This window comes from Pelmatolapia mariae, linkage group LG12 (assembly GCF_036321145.2).
Source record: "Pelmatolapia mariae isolate MD_Pm_ZW linkage group LG12, Pm_UMD_F_2, whole genome shotgun sequence".
Taxonomy (NCBI): domain Eukaryota; kingdom Metazoa; phylum Chordata; class Actinopteri; order Cichliformes; family Cichlidae; genus Pelmatolapia; species Pelmatolapia mariae.
In genome coordinates, this window is record NC_086237.1 from 15,874,004 (window position 1) to 15,888,252 (window position 14,249).

Here is a 14,249-nt window from a genome sequence, read left to right on the forward strand (position 1 = left end):
TAACGGCTGCACTGCAGATTCTCCACATCTGCCTTGCCTTACACCGCTTAACCCTGCTCTTACCAAGCCCCCCCATCATCTCTGCCTCCCTCCCGTGTCTCCACTCCCCCATCAGGATCATCCAAATATTTCCCCTCGCTGCTTTTTGAAGCTTCTATAGGTCACGGGACCTCATGCACAAATCATGCTGGCTTGCCGTGGGGGGGCCAGTCAGAGAGGACGGGAGTGAGTCAGACGCATAGAAATCCAATCTGCACTGTTTTCATACGGAGTTATTTTTCTTGCCAAGACAGCCATCACCAATCAGCGGCTGGTTCTAAACAGCGAGTTTAGGGAGCTCTCGCTGTAGATGCCGGTGCTGGCAGCTGATCGCAACCATATTCCCCAGCCACGCCAAGGGGAAGACACGAGGAGTAAATTCAGAGAGCCCTGACAGCCTGCAGTGGTTTAACATGGGGGTTAGCCCCAAATACATAGCTCTGGGTTTATGTTGATGGATGGATAACCAAATCCATTTCACTGTTTGCAATAAAACATAGATGTTAGTTTTTACACTGTGACACCACACTTGCTATGGGTGCTGAATTACGACGTACTGAGAGAGCAAAAAAAATTCAGGAAGCCATCGGTTTTTAAAGGTTGTATTTTTGAGATGCAAGGGAGAGAAAAAAGGAAAAGCAAAGTCAGATACACAAAGATAATAAAGGATTTATCAGCTGTACGGTGTGTGGGCACAGGAGGTTCAATATCTAATGCAGGATTTTCATAACAGAGGATATTGGACAGGCCCTAAAACCATGCCGGTAAACAGGACAGACAGGGGAGGATGAGCCAGTGTGGACCTTCCCTCCCACCTGCAGAGCAAAACCAGTTCAGGGTGAGAGGAGATGCTGGGCAGGAATCTGCAAGTGCTGGTTAAAGTAATCACATTGGTCTCACTGCATCTGATCTGCAGTCTAACAGACTTCCAAACAGTTGAATGAGTAAATAAAGTGCCCCAGGGGACTCCCGCTGGAGATGGATTACCACAAGGGTGCACACACAAAAGGAGCCGAAGCCCCACAACCCGATGTGAGCTGCAGACAAAAGCCTTGCACTGGACCTCGACCAGGGAACTGGCAAACTTTATTAATCTCATCCTAGACTGAACCTCCTGCTACTGGAATTTATGCACTTATAGGCAGGACTCATGCTTGCTGTGAATCTGAGCAGCTACACGCTCCGTGTGTGTATCTGCTCAGATTCACAGAGATAGGTACACACGCAGGTACGTGTCTGTGTGTATCTATCTCAGATTGTGTGAATAGGTAGGAGAAAATCCCACGTGTACTTTGTACTGTGCGCAGATGCTGGTGCAAACTTTGAAACATGCTGTCCTGCAGATGCAAAAATGCGTGCCCCTGTGTGTGAGTGTGTGTCTACTCGAGTGCACAGACCACATAAGATGACTCTCATGCTCACTTGGCTGTGTAGCTCGGGTCTTGAGGGGACTAAGGGCCACGGCATTCTGTAGCCCAATCCCACCCCGGCCCCATTCTTCCCTCTTTCTAGGCCTGACACAAATAAAAGGATTAGGAGCCCCCGTTTCCGTCAGGCCCTCCATTCAAAACAAAGCTTCGACCAGCTTAGTGTCACACTTAATGATAAAAGTGCAAATCTCTGTCAGTCACTTTGGGCAGGAATACCGGTATTTGGGGGCTAATCTCATTTGATGAAGATTAAAAGGGTTAAAAAGAAGACAATGAAATGTGTTATGATGCATCTATGCAGAAAAATAAATAAAAATAAATAAATAAATCGACACTGCTGTAATTCAAAGGACCAACATAACATGACGATGTGCTGAAATGTGTCTTTTACAACGCAGTGTGAATGAGAGGCAGTGGATCTCGCTTAGATTAAAGACAAAAGACAGAAAGGGGCTGAGAGAGAGGAAGCAAGTGCACATGCACATGCGCCCACACCCTCACAAAAAAAAAAAACCTGGGGTGTATGTAGACAAACACACTGCTTTGCCCATTCCCATGTAGAGCTAGAATGTGTGACGTGAGTGTGAGAGTAAGCCTTGGGCACACAACAGTCTGAATGCAGCACTTGCCACTATGATGCCAGTCCTCTCTAGTGTATCTGTGAAAAGCCTACGTGTTGGAAAAACATTCCAGAGTGGGATCACATATACACAGTTGGGGCCAGCGGCAATATCGCGAGCCAGCAGCAGAGGCCATGTCTCAATTTCTCATGCCCGTTCGACCTGCCAACCTGAAGGAACAAGTGTGGCCTATTTCCAGGCTATAAAACCAGACAAAAGATGAAAAGATCTGAAATGTAATCAGAAGTGTTGCTAATAATTAGGAACTGTTACCCTCTCAGTGTCACGTGGAAAACGATGCGTCCTTTAAGAATAAGTCATTACAGAAGCTGCAAAAATCCGGCTACTGAAAATGCTTGCTGTCCTGATTTAAACATGTAATCTGGGAAATCAAAATTGAAAACATTTGCTGAGCGTGTGTATTTTTTCGGCTGGCTACTTTAAGGAGGCCATTACAGTATTTCACTGATTTAGCCAAAATCTAATTTGTAAATTGCATTTAATGGTTTGTGGTTGTCGTACTTTTTGTTATGAAGAGTTGTCACGCTGTGAAAATAAACCTGAAGGCCCGAGGACTTGGAACCGGTAATGAAAATCCCTGCATCGCCGAGTCGAGGGCTTTCTCTCGACCGTCGCTGATTAGCATTCCCGACTGACTGACATGTCCCACTGGCTGCCTAACTGCTGGCTTTAGGAGATGAGGTTAAATTGTGGCTACCAACAAATTGCACGCTTGAGTTCCTCTGCACCCCTCTGCTATCATCCAGTGTAATGTGAGCACACCAGGCAGATCCCTCTGCAGATCCTTCTCCTCCCCTGCACAACAGCTCCCCCACACAAAGCCACAGAGACCTCTTTCCACATCCCTTGCCACCAGTCTGGCCTCTAAAGTGGTGATGGGCATTACCGTGGCTGAGCCTCTGTGGCTTCCCATAGCGTCCTGCAAAGTGCTTTGTGCTCCAACTGTTGCTACACACACACACACACACACACACACACACACACACACACACACTACTCATCCCCTGCACCCAGGGAGGACTAAAACACAGGGGGGAAATGCTTTTAGAAACAGGAAGATCAATGACATCACTCGATTTGATAACACAATACTTGAACTTGATATTTACTGATAATGTCAGAAAGCCACTGGCAGACAAAACCAGTGAACTCTTTATGGATGTAACTTAAAAACGTACAAACACTTTTTTTTTAACATGTAGAGCTCACGGAAAAATTAAATATCACACTTTATGGGAACTAGAAAGGACAACAAAAGAAGAAGAAAAAACCCACAGATGCTGGTAGTGATGCAAATAAACACACTTTAACAGGTCTTTTTAATGGTCTAAATGTGTTTGGGGGGCGGGGTGGGGTGCACAGTTAGTAAACCATGAGATGACAGATGATGCATCCTAGTATGCTGCTGGGACAGGCCGAGCCATGTTGACATAAAACCCAATACTTCCTTACAGAGGAACGGGGCCAGCTTCAGCTAGCTCCTTGCCGAGCACTAAAAAATCCCAGCAAGCTGAAGCAATATTATCCAGTTTTGTGTTTCTAACATTAGATTTGTCTCTCCGTAGAGGTCCTCTCTTATTTACCCAAGAGCAGCAGCTAAAGACACATTTTTATCCTTTTTAGGCAGAATTAAGGAATAGAAAGTTAAGGAAGCCTTCCACACACAAAAAACAGTAATACACACTCGCATCTGCCTGCAGAGCTGCCTGTGAAGCACTTTAAAATACACAAGGACAGTCTTTAACTGCAAAACTACCCAGCTGCGCTGGCAGCACAAAACACATCCCGGTGGCTTTTTAAAAATTTCTTTTTATTTCTTTATTTTTTAAATGTTTGCTATACATATAGTGAGTGTTCACAAGTGCCAGGCCACACGGGAGTGTCCTTGTGAGTGTAAAACACACACACGCACACAAAATGGGTGAGCTAACACAGAAACCCAGCCGTCAGCATCTATCCGACACACACACACACTGCTGCCGCTGCTGCGTCCCAAGCACGGCTAATTAAAAAACAACAATTTCACAGGAGGGCGCTCCAAACTGTTCTAAAAAGCACCTCTCAGCACACCGGGGGATCGTCCTGGAATACATGGGAGGTAAGACCGGTTCTGGGAGCTCTTCTTTTATGGCTTCATCACCGCTGTGTTTTTCTACTGCTCATACTACCGTGACCTGAATTAAATTTAGCCTCCAGCACGTGAGGTAAAAGATTTAGAAAAAAATATGCAGGCTGATGTATTTGGATGGCTTACAAATGGAACATTTTAAAATAACATGTTGCTAGACAATAAAAGTTTATAGAGCATGAGGAAAAAAAATCCACTATGAAATGAAAGGTTTTTTATGCATCAGCGGCACCCAAAAGTAGGCGGCGTGGTGTATAATATAGTTAGTTAATGTTATGTTTTGTAGATGGAGCCTATGGCAGTTTCTAACAAGACAGTCCATTACAGGGGTGTTGTCCAACACTTGGGTTCAAATGATAAGCCTTATTACACGGCTGCTTTCAAAGCATCTGCTCGGCTAGAAGAAAAGGCCCCCCCTTGGGGAAAAGATCTCTCTCTTTCTAATGATGTATAATTGACCTCCGAACACCAGGGCACAACAAACTCGGTCGGATTGGCCCGATTCCACACTACCTTTCACATACCGCGTGTCTCGTTTGAGCTTGTTGCTCCTCCATGACTACACCTCTCATCCAACTGATAGCTCTTTGCCCTTAAAATATTCTTACCGTAAATAAATTACATTTAATTTTTCTTTTTACCTAACACGTCGACGGCCGCTTTAGGACTCTTAATACCATCAAAAATATTCCTCATTCAAAAGAAATAACAAAACAGATAATGGCAAGCACAGGTCAGTTACACACACACGTGCATACACTCTCAAAGCCAACATATGGGAAAAAGACTAATAAAATCCAATCTTGTTACTATATAATTGCACTATATGGAGCAGGTTGTGTTGAACTGGGTTGGTGGGAGTTTTAATAATACAGTACACAATTGTTTTCCCCCATCTGCACTTAAACCTGTTCCAAAGGTGTGAAAAAAGACTGCTTGCCAATTCCTTGATTTATTATAGCTAGTGAGAGCTGATTACGGGGCATGAATCAGTTGCTGTAGGAATGTTATTAGGCACGTAGACCTCTGTATGGCTAGGAGCTCTCTTCGCAGCCCAAAGCAGTTTGTGGGCTGACAAATGCATCTTAAATGGATGTCATAAAAGTCAAAAAGGTGCCAATTACATCTTTAAGTATCCCATCAATGCAAATGGAATAAACAACGTTAAAAAAAAAAAAAGAAGAAAAAAGGCAGGGGCTATACTTGTGTCGGTGTCAAAGACCAAAACCAAACCTGGGAGGAGTTAAAACAAACAAACAAACAAACAAACAAAAAAGGAGGTGGGAGAAGGATAAAAGACGTGATGAATAATAGCGTGTGAGGGCAGGACGGCGCCCAGCAGGTTGTTGCGTTTGGCTGCAGTGATCAGCTTTGCCACACAAGCTCACCAGGCAGAGAGGGAAAAAGAGGGAAATGGTCAGCTATATTCCAAATATGGTTCCTCAAGAGCATATCAGAAACTAAACGCCAGGCAGTAGACACTATCAGGCAGGCAGACAGAGCCTGCCAGTCTTGGCATGTCTTATCTCTTCTTTTTACACACACCGAATTCATTTCAAAAATTCTCCAAATGGACAACGCCAAAGCAGGCATGAGAAAGAGATCCCTTCTCCCCCTCTCTCTCCCTGCCGGACTGTCTCAACTTCCAGGCACCTCTGAGCCGTGACTCTGGTATCCCCTAGTTACTGCTATGAATTTTCCATTGTTATCAGCCGACTACACTCCTGTCACAGAGCTGGATGAATGGCACGCATGGCAATAGATGTAACTCTTTGTTGCTTGCACGGTATCTAACAGAGAGCCATAATGTCCCGGTAATCGAAGTAGAATTGTTAAAAAGGCCGGACACAAAAAGCTGAAAATTTAGTGACAAGCATGAAAAGCGCTCATGCGATGAGAAACACAGGCCACCCCAGGGTCCTCATAGGCCAAACAGCAACCCTCACTATTGTAATACTTGTGTTATTTAAGCTCACTATTTGCTTCCCTATATCTGCCATCTCTGCTGGTTTGTTATAATTTACTGATTCCATTCACTAATTTATTCTGCTTCACAGTGAATGCTCGTCCTGCTTTAAGTGTTTGCATGGGAAAAATTTAACACCTGCAATTTAACTTACATTTTTTAAAATGATTTCTGTCTTATGCCTGAATTAAAACATAAAGCTATTATAGCTTTTAATTAAAAAACAATGGGACAATTCCTTGTAGTTTTAAGACTGTACTAGTCTAATTGCACATAAAATAAATACAATTCTCCTTTTTTTAAAAAAAAAAATATATGAGCATTAGCTGTAATAATAATTATGGTGTTTTATTTTCTCAAGCAAATGTCTAGATGAACAATCTGCACTCAGTCTGCTGATGTAATGCCGCAGTATAGCAATTTAACTTACAGCCAATTTTTTTTAATTGTAATCATTATTATTATTATCATTATTATTTAGATATTTGGAAAAGCTGAAAATTGAATGATTACACCAGATTTATACATGCATGTATATATAATTTTATCTATGCACTTCGAATCGCGCTTGTGCACATGGCCGAACTTTTAATTATAACCTCAGCTTTGCAGGTTGGTGTAATTCTGTGCAATATTTTGCGCATATTGCTTTTCAATAAACGGCCATGTATGGTGACGCCTGCCACGCATTTCTAATAAACCAAATAAGAATAAGAAGAGTTGGAATAACTTAAAACGGTAATAATGATATTATTATTATATTATTATTTTAACTAGTAAAATCTGATTACATCAGTGAAAAAAACGTGATTTAAAGAATGAAGGAATATGAGCTGATCGGAAAATAAATCGTGAGAGCGCCGTAGTCTCAGACTACGTTTTCCATATTTGAAAAACTCTGAAGCGGCTGCTGATAAAGTGAAAATGTATGACAATAAGCGGAAAAAATAAAAATCAAGACTGCACCACGCCTGCATATTCTCGGGCCTGAGTGGGATCGCATCTTTTTGCTATAAATGCATCCGCTGCGAAGAGGCAAACGTGGAAATATCGTGGGCCAGTGTGACAATAATAAAGCCAAGTACACGACAATAATATATGACCGCTAATGCGAGCAGCCCGAGTGCGAGTCTGAGCACTCTTATAATATTAAAAAAAAATTTTCTTAACAACGAAAAGACATTTGGTTTAATTCGGTTTTCTCTTTTTTAAATATGTATTTTACATGAAGTAAATATAAAGCAACGGAGGAAGGAGCGATAGCAACAGGTTAATTTAAGTCTCCTTATTTCCACGGTTACATCTTTTTATAAAATTCAAATAGCATTTTATACTACAGCTGAATGACGTTTCAGGTGCACTTTTGCGCACAAGAGGCCTCCGGGTCAGGTCAACAGAAACCAACCAGTGTACCCATTTTTGAAAAAAATTATTTTAAAAAAATATCACTGAATCACCAAAACAATGCGAAGAAATGCACACAAAAAGAGAGAGAGAGCGAGAGAAAGTGAGACAGAGAGGGAGGGAAAGCGAAAAGTCCTTCCCGGAAACTGTGCTTACTGTTGGTAGTCGTGTTTGCAGTAAAGTTTCCTTTCTCTGAAGTAACAGCTGTTGGTGAGGGGCTGTTGACACACGGTGCACTGCAAACACTCTTCATGCCACGAGGAATCGTTGACTCTCATCAAGAAGCGGTCGGAGATGGGACGCTGGCATCCTTCACACACGGATCTGTGATGACATTCAGTCCCTGGAAAAAGGCACAAGAGTTTCCCGTCAGAAAGAAAGGAAATAGGCCTGAATCAAGGACTGCAATAAGTGATAACTGATAAAAGCCCCCAAATCATTTCAGATTTTGCCAGTCTGTTTGAAGAAATCCGCTGAGGTTTAAGATATTATTATAAAGGAAACAGGGTTGTAATTGATTTTATTTACTCTTCATATAAGGCCCGAATTACGCCATCATCCAGACTGCAACAATAATAGTAATATATATAGAGAGACATTTTTTAAAGGGGCTATTTCTCTTTATCTGGATCTGTTATTATATCCATTTGCAAGCATAAGTGCGACCTTTCGTCGGTTTTGCATACTTTTGAACTGATATCAGGAAATAAACAGCAGTGTGAGCGCATGCAGAGAAAAGAAAATAATAATGACATCCAAACACAACAAGCGAGCGTTTGATCGCGCAGATCAGAGTAATTTACACAACAGAAAAAGAAAAAGAAGACTCACCGAGCATAACTCCGAGTGTGGCTTGTCCCGATCGCAGGGGATGATCTTCTATTTTAATGCCGTCTAGCATGATGCACGTCTCGGACTGTTCACCCGCGGAGAGGCGCTCCAGTGACACCAGACCTGTTGCAATATCCATAAGAATACGGTCAGACGTGACAAGAAAATCCCGGGCACACAGAGCTGATCGGAGGGGGAAAAATGCTGTGTAGGAAGCCGTCTGAGATCCGTGTGGGATACAGCCTGCAGCTCGGAGGAGGAAAGGGGAAAATAAACTAAACTGTGAGGAGGTAAAACTCGACTTTGTGCTCGCAATGGCTAAAAGGTAAAGGCAGTTAAAAGCTGGCTATGTAAATCCCTGATGTGTCAGAGAAGCGTGCAGGAAGACAAAGCTAATAAGAAACTGTGGAAACTCTCTGAACAGTCACCTGTTATGATAAGAGGACCGAGGAAGCTTTATCTTCTCGTCCCTAAGCCGACGGGAGAAGTCTGGAAAAATGTCTTCACGGGATTACAGTCTCGCCAAGGAAAAAAGCGCAGAAGTAAAAGTTGAGAACAAATCCAAAGATAGTAGTGTGTGTGTGTGTGTGTGTGTGTGCGTGTGTGTATGAGTGTGTGTGTGTAGGATGTCCCGGCAGTAACTCTTTGGAAGTAACAGAGACGGTTGGTTGGTTGTGCCCCTGTCGCTGCAAAAGTCTGAGATCGAGATTGAAGCGAGTAGATCCTCCCACTCCTGCATGCATGGCTACACTTTTTTTTCAGTCCTCCATTCACTGCTATTGGGATGCTATTGGAGCAGAGTACAGTGAGCTCCACACAGTCCAATAACAACACACAGACAGGCAACCTAAAGCAGACAGCCCAAAGTGATGTTTTACTGAGGCCTGACCTGCCATCATAGCAATAATAATAACAACAACAACAATAATAATACAGATAATAACACAATTGAAGTATTATTACATTGTGTGGTGGATTAAATAATGCGGCTTTTTGATGCCATAAAATGCCCTCCGTGGACTCAGTGGACATTTGTTATATAATGTGAAAAAAATGCATATGAATTTAGGCAGTGTGTGTATGTGTGTGTTTGTGTTTCCACGCTCTTTTGTGTATTGTCTCCAGTGGAAGCTGCTGTTGCCTTTCAGCTGATGCACCTGGCGATCAGTGGCGATAACAGCGGGCTGTCCAGCACGGAGGTCGCCTCTGCCAACCACAGCTATTCATCTTAAGGAAGGTCAGAGAGGAAAAATAATAAATAAATAAATAATAACTGACACGATCTTCCTGACAATAAATACAACCTTCTTATTTAAGAACTGATCTTTATTTTAATTTTATTATTATTAATATTATTATTTAATGTGAGGATCCCACAGCAAAATAAAACGAACCCCCATATTATAAATACTTGAAATTATCAGTTAAAAAAATCCACCTGCTTTTTAAGGTACATTAATAAAAACCCACGAATTCAGATTTCACAAATAGAAAAAAAATCAGACATTATCAGAAAAAAACATCCTTCGTCAAGGTGCGATCAAGATGTTTAAAAATCTGCGGAGGGGTACCCTAATGCACTGAGGCCTGCCTGAAATTACAGGGCTGCTAATGAGATCGTCCACTGTGTCCCGTGACACGCTGCGTGGCACAATGTAATATACTTCTATAGCTACACACCCGGGGTAGGCAAAAATAAGAGTGGACACATGGAGAAGGCCGGGGGACAGTAAATATTATATTATAGTAAATATTATATTTATATTATACTGGGGTGAGCTATAGCTTTTTGTGGACTTTATTTAAAGTGTCATAACGGTTCCACGTAATAATAATAATAACAACAGATTTTTAAGTAAACTGTGCAAATAAACAGGTATTTTTTTACGTAATTTAATGTAATATTTCCTCTCAGGGAAAAAAAAATGGACCCTTAAAAAAAAAAATCATATGTCAGTATATCACATCTCCACAGCCAGTGTTTACCTTCAGTCCAAAGGCCTGCTGTGTGTTGTTTCTTACAGCCTTTGTGAAGCATCAAGGCGATGACCTGTAGCCCAGTTTGGGGAAACAGAGAAGAGATTGTTGGCGTTGCCCTCTGCTGTTCAACAAGAGAACAGCTGCCGATCACTAAAACACAGGCACAGAGAGGAGATTTCACCAACAGTGGCAGTTTTAGATGGATTTAACCATCGCAGAAATGTTTACAGCACACCGAAATCTAATATAAATATTTAAATTCGTTGCATCTCCCATCGGAGGACTCGTGTTCTTGCTAAAATGAGGACATACCTGCCACTCATGAAGTCATCCACCCCCGGTTTGCTTGGTTTCCTTCCAGCGCTTCTATCAACATGGGGTCAATTACCTCCGCCCACTATATTGGATTATCTTACCACTAAGCAGCATTAGGAGCGGAGGACTACCAATACAATATAATCAATACATTTAAAGAAAAGGAAAGGAAGAAAAGCATGTGGTACCTCTCCTCCCTCCATTCATTTAGCAGTTATCGGCCAGGTCACTCGCGTGAATGAGGACATCAAACATTCATTCAATAAATCAATCCGCCGACTTTCAGCCTGCGGTGTTTTAATGAGGCACTACATGACAAGCCCTCCCTCGCCTTCCAGGGCGGAAAAAACGTTGCAGCAGGTGTGCAGAACAGAAAGCAATGGTCCCTAAAGTTAGGCAATTTACTTTAAGCTAAGCAGAACTGTTGCGTCCATCGGAAAGGTAAGAGATCATTATAATGCGCCCTCAGAGAGGCTAATGTTCCTGCAGGAGTTCGCCGTAATTCTGGTTTCAGGCTTCATTTAATAATTCTGAAAGTAAAAACATAAAAAAATAAAAAAACAATAATTTTAATAATAATTTTCATTTCAATTGGGGAAGTAGCAAAAACTTGATTCCACACTGGAATTATCGCGGAAGGAAAGTTTTTTTTCTTCTTTGAAGCAAAACAAAACTGCGGTTTTTGCGCAAACGTTTGCCTTCTATAAAGTCAAACTTTTCAATTTCATTAAGGCAAAATTAAAAAAAATGTAAGGAAAGTGCATAAGGAAGCAAGGAAATAAATACAGCCCACTCACAGGAGTAAAATTAATGTATCATAATTAATCAGTGTAGGCCGATTCAAAAAACAGAAGAGGAAGCCTACTGCAGGAAGGGGAATGAAATAATTACGATAATTTCATCAAATTAAAACACCGTTTTAAATTTAATAAAACTGAAACATGGGCACAAAAAATACGGACAATCGTTCTGCTTTAATTACATTTACACTGCGGTGTGTTTTTGGGAGGCACTCACAATTCATTCAGTTTCCAGCTCAGAGGATAAATCCAGCAGTGTCCGGCCTGCTCTGCTTAAACCCGGAGGCTACAATCAATGCAGCGACGCAAAGTCTCAGAAAATCACCTTTAAAACGTAAAACTATAATCCATATCACCCCGCATGTGTGGGCCGGTAATACTGCGCTGCACCTCATCTAATCCCCCCTTTTCTTTACCATTATAGGCTCATTTGTACTAAAACGCTCATATTATTAATTATTCCTAAAACAAAGCTCGCCGATAAGCTTTTTTTTCTTTCTTTAGAAAAATAAATAAAACACCTCAGCGAAAATGGGACGAGTATTTCACATCCTCAGAGGTAGCAAACCAAAGACATAATGGCTCCCTAAATTGCAGGGCTTGAAGACTTTGATAGTTAACTCACTTTGATCTTTTAATGAGTCTAAGCTCTCCACGATGCCCCCTTTTTTAAGCTCGAATGAAAAAAAAAACGCTCACACACACACTTCCTTTATTTTTTTGTTGTTGCTTCCGATCTGCACTTGAACACCTACAAAACCTTCACATTGTGCAGCAGCGGGCAGTTTCTGAGCCTAGAGAGATTCAGCGAACTGGGGGAAGAAATGTGTCATATTCTTCTTTTGTCTTCCGTGGGCCATTACTGTGGCTGTGACAGAGTTTCAGAGGGAGATCACTTTAAAAAAAATTTTTTGTTGTTTTTTCTCCCCATGAAGTCAACGGACAGGCTGACCCTCGTGGATCAACAGGGGGGATTATTATAAAGGTTTGAGCGTCAATTTCCGATCAATCAGCGGTAAATTAATTTGGGATACTGAATGTTTTTTGCACTTCTTCGTTGGTTTCATGGGCTAAAAAAATTCATGCAGCTATAATGTGATTTCAGACAGTGAACAGTCAGTGAACCACTGTAACAACAAACAGTGAGACAGCCCAGGGCCCCATCGGCCTGTGAGAGCCGGGATATAGGACTACTAAATTTACCTCGCTTTTAAATATTTATTTATTTATTTGTATTTTACATGCCATTATTTTAAATACTATTCTTCAAATCGTTGGTGTAGTTACATAAATGTTACCATGCAGGATAAGAAAAGAGTCATTTGAACTGTCTTTCTACCCACTGTGTCACATTTTCCCGCTTTTTACTCCACATTGAACCACACGGCCTTTCTTATTTTATTGAGGCAGCCCCGCCATCACCACCACCCCCAAAAAATGATAGCCCACTGCAGGATAATCCCAGCTCCCCGAGGATTAAGCCAAAGTATAATACAGCACTGTCAACTCATGGCTAGATTTGTTTATGTTATGATTTATTGAATTCTGCTTTTTTTTTCTCTCTTCCTCCTCCACTGACAAATTTATTGAGTTCCTGACAAATGGCCTGACAGGCCCGTGTGGCAGCAAGCTGACATACAACTTTTTTTTTCTTTTCTTTCTTTCTTTAAAAAAAAAAAATCTACGGTAGAAATCTGTTTACCTGCGTTTAGGATACATTTGCTATGACGCAGTGAGCAAATTAAAGCTGTAATCGAATTAAGCTAATATGTAAAAAATATAGTCCCACTTTCTAGTCACACGCGTATACCTGTAACACTTCTAATGATATACTGGATGTATTTTTATGAACAGTAATTCAAAGTTGAGATTATTACTATCTGTATTTGTCTACATTTCCTAAAATAGGAAGCAAATCTTGTGAAAAGTACGCTGCTAGCCAAAAAGCATCGTTTAAGAACGTTTTAATAAGTCGCCGTCATTTTTAAGGCGCACTTACACGCAGCGCTGTCGGTTTTCGTGACGGACCGGCTCATCTGATGACAGTGATCCACGATCGAGTCAGATTTATGCACCTGGTCTCCTGACGCAGTCCGGACACATTAATTCACAGCTATAAGGCGACGTTGGAGAGAGAGCCACAATACACACTATCCCAATGACAACAGCACCCCCTGCTGGACAAAACTAGCAAGTACAACAGTGGCTGCTCATCCACGGCAACGTTTTATCGTCTCTTAAAGGTACATTAACACGAGAACGCAAAAGAACAGGTTAATACACATTATTTATTTATGTACTGTAAATACACTACAGTAATAAAAGATAATGTGATGTAATGTTTTCTGTAAAACCAAGTGAGCACAGTGTTTTAATTTTGCTTTGGCTAATTTTGTTATCACCGTGTCTGGCTTTCAGTGAAGTATATGTCAGTAATATATATAGTTTGTTTTTTTTTTAACTTTATGTTTGTCCTACAAGAACTCCCACCCGTATACTTTATTCTATTTATGTATTTATTTATTTATTGTGGGCGTCCAAAATGTTTAAAAAGTCCTTGCTTTAATTCTTACAAAGAAATTTAAATGTAAACAGTTCAATGTCTCTACTTCTAATAATAAGATTACAATGTCTGATATTATTATTTCTGCATTTCTTTTATTTCTATCAATTTATATATATATATATATATATATATATATATATATATATATT

The 14,249-nt window shown here is 41.1% G+C and overlaps 1 protein-coding gene across 3 annotated transcripts in view; it reads right to left on the minus strand.

The window, feature by feature from the left end:
• lmx1bb (LIM homeobox transcription factor 1, beta b) overlaps positions 1-13,616 on the minus strand; it is a 52,432-nt gene extending 38,816 nt beyond the window's left edge. Inside the window, exons 1-5 of one of the 3 annotated variants that reach the window (XM_063490597.1) lie at positions 13,534-13,616; positions 10,426-10,489; positions 8,868-9,666; positions 8,440-8,562; positions 7,765-7,951 (exon numbers count right to left, since the gene is read on the minus strand). In XM_063490597.1, the coding sequence (XP_063346667.1) occupies positions 7,765-7,951; positions 8,440-8,509 (257 nt within the window). In that variant the 5' untranslated portion in view covers positions 8,510-8,562; positions 8,868-9,666; positions 10,426-10,489; positions 13,534-13,616. Of the gene's footprint in view, positions 1-7,764; positions 7,952-8,439; positions 8,579-8,867; positions 9,667-10,425; positions 10,570-13,533 lie in introns of those variants that run through there. The other 2 variants (XM_063490596.1, XM_063490595.1) reach the window with 2 other exon arrangements.
• Between the last annotated feature and the right edge of the window lie 633 nt (positions 13,617-14,249).